This window comes from Papio anubis, chromosome 7, assembly GCF_008728515.1.
Source record: "Papio anubis isolate 15944 chromosome 7, Panubis1.0, whole genome shotgun sequence".
NCBI lineage: Eukaryota > Metazoa > Chordata > Mammalia > Primates > Cercopithecidae > Papio > Papio anubis.
In genome coordinates this window covers 71,405,965-71,421,535 of record NC_044982.1, presented here as the reverse complement: position 1 = coordinate 71,421,535, position 15,571 = coordinate 71,405,965, and the positions used below count along the sequence as shown (strand labels likewise).

Genomic DNA, 15,571 nt, shown 5'->3' with positions numbered 1-15,571 from the left:
GGTCAGGAGTTTGAAACCAGCCTGACCAATATGGTGAAACCCCCGTCTCTACTAGAAAATAACCCGCCGTGGAGGCGCGCGCTTGTAGTTCCAGCTACTCGAGGCTGAGGAAGAAACATCGCTTGAACCCCGGAGGCGGAGGCTGCAGTGAGCTGAGATGCTGCCACCGCATTCCAGCCAGCCTGGGCGACAGAGCAAGAGACTCCGTCTCAAAAAAAAAAAAAAAAAAAAAAGTGAGACAAGGTTCTGTTTTTCTCCAGCCACTTTCAACAGCCCTTAGTGCGGGTGTGAAATAGGAAAGCTAGATTTAACGAGGTTAGTTAATAAGCAATGTGAAGGAGAAAAATAAAAGGAAAAATGGATTATGAAATATAAAATGGATTAGGAGGGAAGCAAAAAGCGTGACAGTAAAAAGGCGGTAGCACAATTACAGGTCCTGGTGGGGTTGAGGCGTTGTTGGATCCGGGGTTCTAAGTTATTCTTCACAAGTTTAGATTAAGACCATGGAAGTCAGTGACTAAGGCTAAGTTTTTCGTTCCCCCAGACTCCGTCCCAGGAAAGTTTGGGTCAACCCTATCCGGATCCCTAAGGCACATTCCACTCCGCCTCCTTTGTCGGGAGGTTTCACAGAAGCGGAAAGTGCGGCTCCCCCTTGCTCCTCCTCCCCACCTCCCTCCTACCTCTAGGAGTTTAGGGCCGGGCCATCCCAACGGGCGGCCCCTCCCAAAACTCACTGTTTGGACGGGTGTTGGGCGTCGCTAAGCGCCGACGAAGAACTTCTTTCCAGTCCATGGCCGACTCTCGCGCAGCAGCTTCTGCATTTGCTGTTTCCTACCTGCTCCACCCCTACCAACTCAGGCGTCAGCACCGCCAGGCCCCGTAAAGGTTAGGAAGGCCGCTCAACCACCATCTTGAACAAGGGCGGAAGTCTTGGCTAAAGAGGCAAAAACAATTACTGTCACTCCCGCGGAGAATACCGCTACCACGCTGACTGGGGGAAAACTATGAAAGAGATGGAAAATGGTTCTCCTTCAGGAGGCGTCCCAAGCTCACCAAGCCGGATTTTAAAAGGCAGGATAAGCCCGCGTTTTCCTTTATCGTGCGCCTTTGGCGCGTGCGCACCACGTGACTCAGAAGTTAATTGGTTCCGGCTTGAGGGAAGCGCTTTCTTTCACAATTTCTTTTCATTGTTCATTGCGGATATCTGTAAGCCCTCTAGGTCCCCTGAATGTAGTAGACGCTTCCGCAGCCGTCTCTTACCCCTTTTGCCACAAAATGCTTCAAAATTGCCTTTTTTCCTCGCCGCCAGGCCAGGCGGAACGCCTAAGTCCGGGTCAGTCTCGTCAGTCGGCCGGGGCTGGCGCGGTGCATAGTGGGCACTGTAGTTCCCGCCGCGTTTATGGCCGCGTTAAGCCCGAGTGCCGCGTTGAGTTGTTGAATGAAGTGAACTTCGTTAGTCAGCGATAGGTACACAGTCTAGGCAGCGCCCTTCCTGGATCTCTCTTCCTTTCCCGAGTCGTTGGCGCACCTGACTCGCCACCTCCTCCCTCCGCATCCCTCCATCGGAGGAGCTTTGCGGTCTTTGGAGAGTTATGCAGGTTGAGGGCCCCTAGACTTTGGCTTTCGCCGCTGTTGCTGGTGGGCTGGAGTTGGAGGCTCCTGGATACGGTTTTGGCTTTATACCCCCTTTCCAGCAAGCTTCCCGTGGGAATCTGTTCCTTTTCAGGACAACTGTGATCCACGTGAGTAAAACTGGGCATTCCTTCTTGTGCTTTTTCCTCAGGTTCATGAACTGGAATGTAAGAGGCACCAGAGGATTCCTGCTCTGTCCCCTGGTTTGCGGCTTGCGACGTTGGACATCCCCGGATTGTTGTTTAATAGAGAAAACTCACCTGCCTTCTTGCTATTAAGTAACCCCAAAAGCCGAACTTTGATTTGTCTGTAAGGAAGAAACACAGATCTTCTTTTAAAAAGCTGCACTTCGACTCTCCACTGCCGACCACCAATCCCTTTAATTTTGCTATAGAAGAGGGTTTTTTTCCAACATCTCTCTCACTATCTGGTGCTGATCTCACTGCATAATGACTTTCTATTTGTTTGGTATTCGAAGCTTTCCTAAGCTTTGGAAGAGCAACCCATACCTTGGGCTAGGCCCAGGGCACTCTTATGTCTCTCTCTTTCTTTCAGACAGCTGTGGCATGAGGAGCCAACAGAGGTTGTTTTCTCTTAAAACAATGTCTCCACAGAATACCAAAGCAACGAATCTGATTGCCAAGGCCAGATATCTCAGGAAAGAGGAGGGCAGTAATAAGCAAGTTTCTTCTGTTCCTCATTTTTTTTCAGCTGGAGCAGCTAAGAAGAGATCACAGATGAATCCTCAAAGTAAAGATCAGGCCTTGCCATCTGTGAGGAACACTATTCAACTCCCAACACAACCTTTGAATTCAGAGGAGTGGGATAAACTTAAGGCGGATTTCAAAGGAAAGACCAGTTTTGAAAGATTCATCATTTCACAGATGGCTCACTCTCATAGCTCTGTAGATGTGGCTAAATCTCTGCTGGCATGGGTAGCAGCAAAAAATAATGGCATCGTAAGTTATGATTTACTGGTCAGGTATTTGTATCTCTGTGTCTTTCATATGCAGACATCTGAAGTTATTGATGTCTTTGAAATTATGAAAGCCAGATATAAGACTTTAGAACTTGGAGGTTACACTCTTCTCATCCAGGGACTGATCCATTCAGACAGATGGAGAGAATCATTGTTGCTGTTAGAGGACATCAAAAAAGTTATCACTCCTTCTAAAAAGAACTATAATGACTGTATCCAGGGAGCTCTCCTTCATCAAGATATAAACACAGCTTGGAATTTGTATCAGGAATTGCTAGGTCAAGATATTGTTCCTATGTTGGAAACTTTAAAAGCTTTCTTTGATTTTGGAAAAGACATAAAGGATGATAATTATTCAAATAAACTACTAGATATTCTTTCATATCTAAGAAATAATCAGCTGTATCCAGGGGAATCATTTGCACACAGTATAAAAACATGGTTTGAGAGGTAATTTTGATTTTTTTATATGTATGTTTTTATTCTTTAATTATTATTTTTTTTTTTTTTGAGGCAGGGTCTTGCTCTGTTGCCCAGACTGGAGTGCAGTGGTGTGTTCATAGCTCCCTGTAATCTCAAACTCCTGGCCTCAAGGGATCCTCTTGCTTCAGTCTCCTGAGTATCTAAAACTACAGGCATGTGCCACCATACCTGGCTAATTATTTTTAACTTAATAACTTTAAACCTCAAAGTAGCCACTCTTTTTTGTTGTTAGTTGCTGAGAATCATTCTATTCTGATTACACTTTTTTCCATCTCTTAGTAAGGTTTATTTTCTCTTTAAGACAAAATTTTCTCTCTTTAAAAAAAGTAGCAGCATACATAATTTGTGCTAATCTTTACCCATCACATAAAAGTGAAATTTTATAGCACTTTTATGTATTTTTTTCCTTTTAGAAGGATCATTAATTTTGTTTTCTTAGGCATCTAGTATGATGTGAGTACTTAATACTACTTATGGCCAGTGTTCATAGCAAGAAAAGAATATAGCATTTGACTGGAACTGTCTCGGGCCACATTAGTATTTTCAGAAGTTCCTCTGAAAATGTGATTATGTGCTTATATTTATTCTGTCTACTCACTGTCTTTTTTTTTTTTTTTTTTTTTGAAGACGGAGTTTTGCTGCTGTTGTCAGGCTGGAGTGCAGTGGCGTGATCTTGGCTCACTGCAACCTCCGCCTCCCGGGTTCAGGCAATTCTGCCTCACCCTCCCAAGTAGCTGGGATTACAGGCATGTGCCACCACGCCCAGCTAATTTTGTATTTTCTTTTTAGTAGAGATGGAGTTTCTCCATGTTGGTCAGGCTGGTCTTGAACTACGTCAGGTGGTCCGCCCGCCTCGGCCTCCCAAAGTGCTGGGATTACAGGCGTGAGCCACCGCACCTAGCCACAGCTTACATTTCAATAGTGAGATTATAGATGACAGATAATATAAATAAGCCATATCATCCGAGTTGATGAACTATAGAGAGTAGACAGGATAGGCTGGGCGGATCACCTGAGGTAGTTTTTCTCTTGTCTTTTTTTTTCTTTTTTTTTTTTTGAGACGGAGTCTCGCTCTGTCGCCCAGGCTGGAGTGCAGTGGCAGGATCTCAGCTCACTGCAAGCTCTGCCTCCCGGGTTTATGCCATTCTCCTGCCTCAGCCTCCCGAGTAGCTGGGACTACAGGCGCCCGGCAACTCACCTGGCTAGTTTTTTTTGTATTTTTTAGTAGAGATGGGGTTTCACCGTGTTAGCCAGGATGGTCTCGATCTCCTGACCTCGTGATCCGCCCGTCTCGGCCTCCCAAAGTGCTGGGATTACAGGCTTGAGCCACCGCACCCGGCCTTGTCTTTTTTTTTCTATATCATGTTTACAGAGCTTTGAAGTAGTAATTATGCTTAATTATCTTATTGAATATCAAGGGAGGAGGAGCCCGGTTGTGAAAATTTTTGAATACCAAGGAGTTTGAATTTTATTCTCTGATCAAGAATGCTGAATTTGGCCGGGAACTGTGGCTCATGCCTGTAATCTGAGCACTTTTAGAGACTGAGGTGGGAGGATAGCTTGAGGCCAGGAGTTTGAGACCAGCCTGGGCAACATGGCGAAACCCTGTCTCTACAGATAATACAAAATTTAGCCTGTCATGGCGGTGTGTGCCAGTAGTCCCAGCTACTTGGAGACTGAAGCAAGAGGATCACTTGAATCTAGGGAATCAAGGCTGCAGGGAGCCGTGATTGTGCCGTGCACTCCAACCTGGGTGACAGAGCAAGACCTTGTCTCAAAAGAAAAAAAAAAATGCTGGAATGGAGTTTTACAAAGGCAATTGCCAAGTGAGAAGAGTAGATAGGAGAGGGATTAAGATTGAAAACAGGGAGAACTGCGTGAATACAATTTTAGGTTTAGGTGAGAGATGATGAGAATTAAGAACTGAGGAAGGAGAGAAGGCAGTAGAATCAGAAGAACTGATGGTAATATGTGGAAGAGGAAGGAGGAGAGGATACGTTGATTGAACAAATACATCAATACATAGTTTGTGAATGCTTCCAAATAGGCTAGGCATTGCAAGTGTTTTATAAAATCTTTTATGACATTCTCAATTTAATTGGGAGTACAATACCACACAGTGAAATAACAGTGGTAAGAGGTAAATTACTCTGAGCAGGAGCAAATTCTGGCAGCTTTATGGAGAAGGTAAGAGTTGAGTTTGGTATAGAGGTTATGCTACTAAGGTCAGCTGCTTTCTATAGACTTGAAGATGAGAGTTAGTTGGTGGGAGGAGAACCACAGGGAAGAAGGAGGTTCAGAACAGGGTACCAGCAGCTTCTTAACCTCATGCAGGATATCTGCCACTTTTTAAATTAAACCATTCTACAGAAATATCTTGAGCTTTTCGGAGTTCTTGCTTATAAGAGTTTCCAAATATCATGAATGTCTTTCATTTCAGTAGGAATCTAACCTCATGATTTGGTTTTGCAATCTTCATAGTGTTCCTGGAAAACAATGGAAAGGACAATTCACCACAGTCCAAAAAAGGTGAAGACCAATGTTTATTTTTAACTTGTTTGTTTTCAGTTTAGTAGGTTTTGTTGCTATTGATTGAAAAATATTTAAGAACATCTTAAGGATAGGATAATTACAAGTTTGTAATTAGAGTATCTGAGGACAAAAACATACTTTGCATACAGAGACGTAGCAGTACCCAAAATGTTTTTCCAGTGCGTATTATGAGCCTATATGATGTCTTAGAGATGTTTTTCCCTAGAGGTTCCAGACCCAGTTGTGTTTTACGATTTATTTATTTATTTAATTCACCAATATGATATTTCACATAACAGGAATTACTTTAAAAATGTCATGCGAGCTGGGCGCCATGGCTCACGCCTGTAATCCCAGCACTTTGGGAGGCTGAGGCAGGTGGATCATGAGGTCAGGAGATTTGAGACCATCCTGGCCAACATGTTGAAACCAAGTCTCTACTAAAAATACCAAAATTAGCTGGGTGTGGTGGTGTGCGCCTGTAGTCCCAGCTACTTGGGAGACTGAGGCAGGAGAATTGCTTGAACCCAGGAGACAGAGGTTGCAGTGAGCCAAGATTGTGCCATTGCACTCCATCCTGGTGATAGAGTGAGACTCTGTCTCAAAAAAAAAAAAAAAGTCACCTGAGTCAGGCATGGTGGCTCATGCCTGTACCTGTAATCCCAGCACTTTGGGAGGCTGACTTGGCAGATTGCTCAAGCCCAGGAGTTCAAGACCATCCTGTGCAACATTGAGAAACCCTGTCTCTAGAAAAAATACAAAAATTAGTCAGGCGCCAAAATACAAAAATTAGCTAGGTAGGGTGGCACGTACCTGTTGTCCTAGCTGCTTTGGTGGCTGAGGCAGGAGGATCCCTTGATCCTGGGAGCTTGAGGATGCAGTGAGCCGTAATTGTGACACTGCACTCCAGCCTGGGCAACAGAGTGAGACCTTGTCTCAAAAAAACAAAAAAAGTCATTCAAATGACCAGTCTACTTTTTTGGGTTTTCTGGCACACTAATTTGTGATATTATCAGGTTTATAAAAAATTAGATGTATGTGATTATTACAAAGGTTTTAATGCTCTTTTTTATTACCTTTTAATTTCCTCATTGTTCATTTCACAAAAATTTTTCCTCAGAACATTATTTGACATATTTAAATATTGTTATTTAACAATTGTAATTACAGTGGCCAGTGTTTGGGCTGTGGAAAAACCATAGAGTCTATTCAACTGAGTCCAGAAGAATATGAATTTCTTAAGGGAAGAATCATGAGGGATGTGATAGATGGAGGTGACCAGTACAAAAACACAACGCCTCAGGTGAGTCTAACAGTTTTGATTCCTTCTTGGATTGCTTGTCTAGAGCAGGGGTCAGCAATTTCTGTAAGATGCCAGATAGTAAATATTTTAGGCTTTGTAGGCCATCAGTCCCTGTTGCAACTTTTCAACTCTGCTGTTGTAGTTAAAACAGCCATAGATAATACATAAATGAATAGACATGGCTGTGTTCCAGTAAACTTTATTCATGAAAACAAGCAGTACGCTGGATTTGGCCTGCTGGCTACAATTGCCAACCTTTTGGAGAGATTGCTTTAGAATTTCACAGAATAATTGGGTTAGACCATCATCTGTTGGAGTCAATCCTATTATATCGGGACATAATAAGTGCACTTAAACTAAAAAGATGCTTATTTTTTCTGTAAGTGCTTCTAGAAAACTGTGTTTAAATAGACTGCCATGAAAACATTGTGGTTTCTCACAACTTTTCTAGTCAAGAGTTTATCACATTAACTGATTTGTGTATGTTGAACCATCCTTACGTCTCAGGGATAAATCCCACTTGTTGATGATGAATGATCTTTTTAGTGTATTTTGAATTTGGTGTGCTAGTATTTTGTTGAGGATTTTTGCATCAATATTCATCAGAGATATTGGCCTGTAGTTTTTTGTTTGTTTGTTTGTTTGTTTTGCTATGTCTTTGTCTGGTTTTGCTATCAGGGTAACACTATCCTCATGGATTGAGTTTGGAAGTCTTTCCTCCTCTATTTTTTGGAATAGTTTGAATAGGATTGGTATTATTCTTTAAATGTTTGGTAGAATTGAGCAGTGAATCCATCAGGTCCCGGGCTTTTCTTTGCTGGGACACTTTATTATGGCTTCCATCTCGTTACTTGTTATTGCTCTCAAGTTTTTATTTCTTCATGGTTCAATCTTTTTTTTTTTTTTTTGAGACGAGTCTTTGTTTTGTCGCCCAGGCTGGGAGTGCAGTGGTCGGATCTCAGCTCACTGCAAGTTCCGCCTCCCAGGTTCCCCGGGCCATTCTCCTGCCTTCAGCCTCCTGAGTAGCTGGGACTACAGGTGCCCGCCACCACACCAGTTTTTGTATTTTTTAGTAGAGACGGTTTCACTGTTAGCCAGGATGGTCTGGATCTCCTGACCTCATGATCCACCCGTCTCGGCCTCCCAAAGTGCTGGGATTACAGGCTTGAGCCACCGCGCCCGGCCTGGTTCAATCTTAATAGATTGAATCTGTCTAGGAATATGGCCATTTCCTCTAGGTTTTCCAATTGATTGGCATATGGTTGCTCGTAGTAGCCACTAATGATCCTTTGAATTTCTGCAGTATTTGTTGTAATGTCTTCTTTTTCATCTCTGATTTTATTTATTTGGGTCTTCTCTCCTTTTTTCTTAGTCTGGCTAAAGGTTTATCAATTTCATTTAACTTCAAAAAACCAACTTTTTGTTTCATGATCTTTTGTATGGTTTTCTTAATTTCAGTTTCATTTATTTCTGCTCTGATCTTTATTATTTAGTCTCCCTATATTGGGTTTGGTTTACTCTTGCTTTTCTAGTTCTTTAAGATGCATATTTGCCAGATGCAGTGGCGCACGCCTGTAATCCCAGCACTTTGGGAGACCGAGGCAGGTGGATCACCTGAGGTCAGGAGTTTGAGACCAGCCTGGCTAACATGGTGAAATCCCGTTTCTACTAAAAATACAAAAAAAAAAAAAAAAAAAATTAGCTGGGCATGGTGGTGTGTGCCTGTAATCCCAGTTACTTGGGAGATTGAGGCAGGAGAATCACTTGAACCCAGAAGGTGGAGGTTGCAGTGAGCCAAGATCACGCCATTGCACTCCAACTTGGGCAACAAGAGCGAAACTCCATCTCAAAAAAAAAAAAAAGAAATACATATTTAGGTTGTTTATTTGAAGTTTTTCTTCTGTTTTGATATAGGCACTTATAGCTGCTTTTGTTATATCCCACCATGCTTAGATACGTTCAGTGTTATTGATAAGTAAGGACTTAGTCCCACCATTTTGTTTTCTGGTTGTTTTGTGGTCTTCTTTTTTTCCTTCCTTTCTTCCCTTTAATGAACATGATTTTCTCTGGTGATACAATTCAGTTTCTTACTTTTTATTTTTTGTGTATCTGTTATATGCTTTTTTTTTTTTTGAGATGGAGTCTTGCTGTGTCACCCAGGCTAGAGTGCAGTGGCTCAATCTCGGCTCACTGCATCCTCCACCTCCTGGGTTCAAGAGATTCTCCTGCCTCAGCCTCTTGAGTAACTGGACTTACAGGTGCACACCACCACGCCCAGCATTTTTTTTTTCTTGTATTTTTAGTACAGACAGGGTTTCACCATGTTGGTCAGGCTGGCCTTGAACTCCTGACCTCATGATCTGCCCACCTTGGCCTCCCAAAGTGCTGGGATTATAAGTGTAAGCCACCGCGCCCGGCCTTGTTGTATGTTTTTTGATTGGAGGTTACCATGAGGCTCACTAATACTTTTCTATAGCCTATTATTTTAAGCTGATAATAATTTAACACTGTATAAACAAACAAGCAAAAAGAAAACTAATAAAAACTCTACACCTTTACTTTGTCTCCCTGCTTTTTAACTTTTTATTGTTTCTATTTATATCTTATTGTACTATCAGTGTCTTGAAAAGTTATAGTAGTTATTATTTTTGATTGACTCATTGTTTAGTCTTTTTTTTTTCTTTTTTTTTTAATCAGACAGAGTCTCGCTCTGTTGCCTAGGCTGGAGTACAGTGGTGCAATCTCGGCTCACTGCAACCTCCGCCTCCTGGGTTCAAGTGATTCTTCTGCCTCAGCCTCCCGAGCAGCTGGGACTACAGGTGCCTGCCACCACGCCTGGCTAATTTTTTTGTATTTTTTAGTTGAGACAAGGTTTCACCATGTTAGCCAGGATGGTCTTGATCTCCTGACCTCATAATCTGCCTGCCTTGGTCTCCCAAAGTGCTGGAATTACAGGTGTGAGGCACTGCCTGACTAAACTCATTGTTTAGTCTTTCTAAAGATAAGAGTAGTTTACACACCATAGTTATAGTGTTATAATATACTGTGTCTTTTTGTGTACTTACTATATATACCCTCAGATGATTTCTTATTGCTCATTAATGTCCTTTTCTTTTTTTTTCATTGAAATGGAGTCACGCTGTGTTGCCCAGGTTGGAATGGAGTGGCATGATCTCAGCTCACTGCAACCTCTGCCCCCCGGGTTCAAGTGATTCTTGTGTCTCACCCTCCCAAGTAGCTGGGATTACAGGCACCTGCCACCAGACCTGGCTAATTTTTGTGTTTTTAGTAGAGACAGGGTTTCACCACGTTGGCTAGGGTGGTTTCGAACTCCAGACCTCACGTTATCCACCTGCGTCGGCCTCCCAAAATGCTGGGATTACAGCTGTGAGCCACTGCACTCAGCCTACGTCCTTTTCTTTCTGCCTTTTTTTTTTTTTTTTTTTTTGAATGTAGAGGCAGGGTCTTACTATGCTGCCCAGGCTGTTCTCAAACTCTTGGACACAAGTGATCTTCCCACCTCGGCCTCCCAAAGTGCTGGAATTATAGGCTTGAGTCACTAGAGTAACTGTCCTTTTCTTTAGGGCAGAGTAACTGCCCTAATCCTTTCTTTATTCATTGAAAGTTGAATTATTTGGCCGGGTGTGGTGGCTCACACCTGTAATCCCAGCACTTTGGGAGGCCAAGGCGGGTGGATCACCTGAGGTCAGGCGTTCGAGACCAGCCTGGCCAACATTGTGAAACCCCGTCTATACAAAATATATAAAAATTAGCTGGGTGTGGTGGCGGGCCTCTGTAATTCCAGTTACTTGGGAGGCTGAGGCAGGAGAATCATTTGAACCCGGGAGGTGGAGGTTGCAGTGAGCCAAGGCCGGACTATTGCACTCCAGCCTGGGCAACAAGAGCAAATCTCCATCTCAAAAAAATAAAAAACCAGAAAAAAAAGAAAGTTGGATTATTTGGCTAGGCGCGGTGGCTCACACCTGTAATCCCAGCACTTTGGGAGGCCGAGGTGGGTGTGAATCACTTGAGTTCAGGAGTTCAAGACCAGCCTGGCCAATGTGGTGAAACCCTGTCTCTACTAAAAATAAAAAATTAGCCGGACATGGTGGTACGTGCCTGTAATCTTAGCTAATTGGGAGGCTGAAGCAGGGGAATCATTTGAACCCGTGAGGTGGAGGTTGCAGTGAGCCAAGATTGCACCACAGTACTCCAGCCTGGGTGACAGAGTAAGACTCCATCTCAAAAAAAAAAAAAAAAAGAAAGAAAGTTGGATCATTCAATGCCTTGAGGTAGTCTTTTTTTTCTTTTTTTTTTGAGACGGAGTCTTGCTTTGTTGCCCAGGCTGGAGTACGGTGGCATAATCTTGGCTCACTGCAACCTCTGCCTCCCAGGTTCAAGTGATTATCCTACCTCAGCCTCTGGAGTAGCTGGGATTACAGGCGCACACCACCATGCCCTTCTAATTTTTGTATTTTTAGTGGAGATGGGGTTTCACCATGTTGACCAGGCTGGTCTGGAACTCCTGGACTCATGATCTGCCCACTTGGCCTCCCAAAGTGCTGGGATTACAGGCGTGAGCTACCGTGCCCAGCCCTGTCTGTGTATTTTCAAATAACCTGTCTTCATTCTCACTAATCCTTCTGTTTGATCCCTTCTGCTGTTAAAGGACTCTCATGCATTCTTTAGCATGCCAGTTACATTTTTCAGCTTCAGAATTTCTGCTCAATTTTTTAGAATTTTTTTCAATCTCTTTGTTAAATTTATCTGGTAGAATTCTGAATTCCTTCTTGGTGTTATCTTGAATTTCTTTGAGTTTACTCAATAGAGCTGTTTTGAATTCTCTGTCTGAAAGGTCATACATCTGCTTCTCCACTATTGTTCCTTGCTGCCTTATTTAGTTCATTTTGTGATGTCCTCTTTTCCTGGATGGTCTTGATACCATGTCTGGGCATTGAAGAGTTAGGTATTTATTGTAGTCTTTGCAGTTTGGGCTTGTTTGTACCTTTCCTTCCTGAGAAGGCTCTCCAGATATTTGAAAGGACTTGGGTGTTGTGATCTAAGTTGTATCTGCTTTAGGGGGCACCCAAAGCCCAGTAATGCTGTGGTAAGAGGTACTGCCCTAATGGTCTTGAACAAGATCAGGGAGAATTCTCTGGATTACTAGGCAGAAGCTCTTATTCTCTTCCCTTACTTTCTGCTAAACAAAGAGAGTCTCTCCCTCTCATTCTGAGCCACCTGGAGCTGAGGATATAGTCACACAAGTACCCTTGTGGCCACCACCACTAGGACTGTGCTGGGTCAGACCTTAAGCCAGCACAGCACTGGGTCTTGTCCAAGGCCTGCTTAACTACTCCCTGGCTACTGTCTGTGTTCACTCAAGGCCCTGGGGCACTACAATCAGCAGGTGGCAAAGCCAGCCAGGCCTGTGTTCTTCCCTTCAGGGCGACAAGTTCCCCCAGACCTCGGCAGGTCCAGAAGTGCCATTTGGGAGCCAGGGAGTAGAGTCAAAAATCTTAGAAGTCTACCTAGTGTTCTATTGTATTGTGGCTGAGGTGGCATTCAAACCATAAGACACAGTTCTTCCCACTCTTTCCTCCCCTTTCCAGAAGCAGAGGAGCCCCACCCTGTGGCCACCGCCACCACCAGCCCACAGGGAGTTCTGCCAGGCTCCCACTGATGTTCTCCTAAGGCCCAAGGGCTCTTCAGTCAGCTTGTGGTGCATGCTGCCTGGCCTGGGACTCACCCTTGGTGTTCTGCCCACCTCTGGCTGAGTTGGTATCTGAAGCCGGCAATATCAGAGTCTCACTCAAGGCCTATGATGTACTACCTGGATATTGCTGCTGCTTATTCAGGGCCCAAGGGCTCTTCAGTTAGCAGGTGATGAATCCTTCCATGACTGGGTCCTTCCCTTTAAGGCAGTGTGTTCCCTTCTGGCTCAGAGTGTATCTAGAAATGTCTATGAGCTAGGGCCTGGAAAAGGTGGTGTCTCATGACTCTGACCGGTACCCCATCCTGCTGTAGCTGAGCTGGTGTCCAAGATGCAAGACAAAGTCCTTCCCACTCTTCCATCTCCTCTCCTCAAGTAGAAGGAGGGGGTCTGTTTAGGAGACTGAGATGTGGGGCCTGGGCTTAGGGGAGGTATGGCACCGGTACCCCCCCCCCAGCTATCCTAGCTGGTGTCTCAGTAGGCCACATGCCCCTACCAGTCCACTGGCTCTGAGCCCAGTTCACCACTAGGACTCACCTAGGAGTTACAGTCCTTGTGGCCTAGACTGACTTTCAAATTTATTTATGGGCGCAGAGCACTTTGGCCCATGGTGGTGAGGCTTGTGGGAACTCCAGTCTCAACCACTAGGATGGGCAGTTTCCCTCTGGCTAGAGCTAGTTTAAATGCCCCCTTTGTGGGTGGGCATCAGCTGAGTTTGTTCTATTTTTGCTTTCTGCTCTAATGGGGCAGCACTGAGTTCAATGCAATGTCTCACAATTGCTGCACTCTCCCCCTCCCAAACACTCAGATTCTTTCTCTGCACCACATTGCTGCTGCAGGGGGATGGGAGAGGAATGGCAGTGGTGATTCAAGACTGTTTTTCGTATCTCTTCAGTGCCTCTTTTGGTGATACAAAGTTAAAACCAGGTACTGTGAGTGCTCACCTGATTTTTGGTTCTTTTGAAGGTGCTTTTTGTACGTGTGTAGATAGTTGTTAAATTGGTGTCCTTGCAAGGGGATGATCAGTGGAGCCTTTTATTCTGCCTTCTTGCTCTACCCCTTCTCCTCTGTCTATGGTACTTTTGTCCTACAGAGTTGAGTAGATATAAAGGAGAACATGTGGCCTACAGAGCCTAAAATATTTACCATTTGACCCTTAACAGAAAAAAATTGCTGATCCCTGGTATCAATGAATATCATAAACCTCAGTTGAGGTCAGGAGTAGAGAAGTAATGAGTGTGAAGGAGCAGTGGCGTCTAGGAGCGGGCCTCTCCTTTCTCACTGGTTGGTCCTATAGCATACTATAGGATAATGAGCAGCTATTATTAAGAAACATTGTCATAGGTTCTGGGGAGCCATTAAAATGTTTTAAGCAGGCCAGGCATGGTGGCTCATGCCTGTAATCCCAGCACTTTGGGAGGCCAAGGCGGGCAGATCATGAGGTCAGGAGTTTGAGACCAGCCTGGGCAATATGGGGAAACCCCATCTCTACTAAAAATACAAAAATTAGTCAGGCGTGGTGGCACATGCTTGTAGTCCCAGCTACTAAGGGGGCTGAGGCAGAAGAATTGCTGGAACCTGGGAGGCAGAGGTTGCAGTGAGCTGTGATTGCGCCACTGCACTCCAGCCTGGGCGACAGAGCGAGACTGTCTCAAAAAAAAAAAAAAAAATGTTTTAAGCGAAAGTGTGATATGTATATTTTAGAGAGACCTCTCTGGCAGCTGGGTGGAAAAAGGAGTTGAAAAGGATAAGACTGAGGCACTGAAGTTGAGTCAGAAGGCTGCTGAGTGATCCAGGTGTGGAATGATGAGGGAAATGAAAGCCAGAATAAGAGTAGAGAAGGACCAGCTCAGCTTTGAGAACATTTTAGGAGATAAAAATCTCACCATTTGGTTTGGCTGCAGTGATGGGAGAAGACGGGATGATGTTCAGGTTTTCGGCTTGGGTGATGGAATGAACAAACTCTCACTCCCTAATTCCTTTTCTTTTGTCACTCTGGAAAGATGCTATCTATCAGGAACAGATATGAGGAGAAGATAATTGAATATCTGATAATGGGTTTTTTTTGTTAGTTTGTTTTTGTTTTTTTGAGACAGAGTTTCGCTCTTGCTGCCCAGGCTGCAGTGCAATGGCGCAATCTCTGCTCACCACAACCTCTGCCTCCTGGGTTCAAGCAATTCTGCCTCAGCCTCCCGTGTAGCTGGGATTACAGGCATGCACTACCACGCCCGGCTAATTTTGTATTTTTAATAGCGATGACGTTTCTCCATATTGGTGAGATTGGTCTCAAACTCCCAATCTCAGGTGATCCACCCACCTTGGCCTCCCAAAGTGCTGGGATTATAGGTGTGAGCCACCACACCTGGCTCATATTGGGTTTTAATGTCAGCAGAAGATCCAGGACTTGCGTTCCAGCTTACAGGGGAGAGTTAATGCTGGAGGTTTGGGTACCATCAACATAGTAGTAATAGGTTAAATGCTAAGAGTGCCTGAGCTCATCCAGGAAAACAGTGAGAAGAGTAGTGGGCTGAGTTCACAACTTTTTAGGGGTGGGATGGGGAACACCAGCATAGGAAGGAAGGTCAGAGAAGAAGTTTCATATATTAGAACAGTCAGAACAAGGCAGAAAGAATCTATTCAGTAGAGTGTCACAAATATCAAAACAGAGTACAAAGTAGAGATTTGGTAAGGTGAGGACTGAAGGGATATATTGGGTTTGGCAACTAAGGAATCATTGATGACCTTAGGAAGAACAGTTTCAGTAGTTTAATAGGGGCCAAATTCAGCCAGGTTATAGCAGCTGAGTGAATACACATTGAGTGTAAACTCTACTTTTGAGAAGTTTACATGAAAATTAGAAAGATGATACAGTGGTGGCTAGAGGATGGTGGAGTCAAGAGAGGGTTTAGAGAGATAGGCTTGTGCCTGTTTG

At 44.1% G+C, this 15,571-nt stretch overlaps 2 protein-coding genes across 9 annotated transcripts in view; one reads left to right on the top strand and one right to left on the bottom strand.

Annotated features, from left to right (window-relative positions):
• The window catches only part of PPP2R3C (protein phosphatase 2 regulatory subunit B''gamma), a 36,351-nt gene extending 34,976 nt beyond the window's left edge, over nucleotides 1-1,375 (bottom strand). Inside the window, exons 1-2 of one of the 4 annotated variants that reach the window (XM_021941129.2) lie at nucleotides 1,054-1,375; nucleotides 735-934 (exon numbers count right to left, since the gene is read on the bottom strand). Coding sequence is in view for 1 of the 4 variants with exons in the window: in XM_003901700.4 (XP_003901749.1) it covers nucleotides 735-792 (58 nt within the window). In the remaining 3 variants the exon portion in view is untranslated. Of the gene's footprint in view, nucleotides 1-680; nucleotides 700-734 lie in introns of those variants that run through there. The other 3 variants (XM_003901700.4, XM_021941128.2, XM_021941126.2) reach the window with 3 other exon arrangements.
• The window catches only part of PRORP (protein only RNase P catalytic subunit), a 149,655-nt gene continuing 135,310 nt past the window's right edge, over nucleotides 1,227-15,571 (top strand). The window contains exons 1-4 of one of the 5 annotated variants that reach the window (XM_009211395.4): nucleotides 1,227-1,333; nucleotides 1,784-3,061; nucleotides 5,576-5,623; nucleotides 6,797-6,929. In XM_009211395.4, the coding sequence (XP_009209659.1) occupies nucleotides 2,082-3,061; nucleotides 5,576-5,623; nucleotides 6,797-6,929 (1,161 nt within the window). In that variant the 5' untranslated portion in view covers nucleotides 1,227-1,333; nucleotides 1,784-2,081. The other 4 variants (XM_003901703.4, XM_009211396.4, XM_003901704.5 and 1 more) reach the window with 4 other exon arrangements.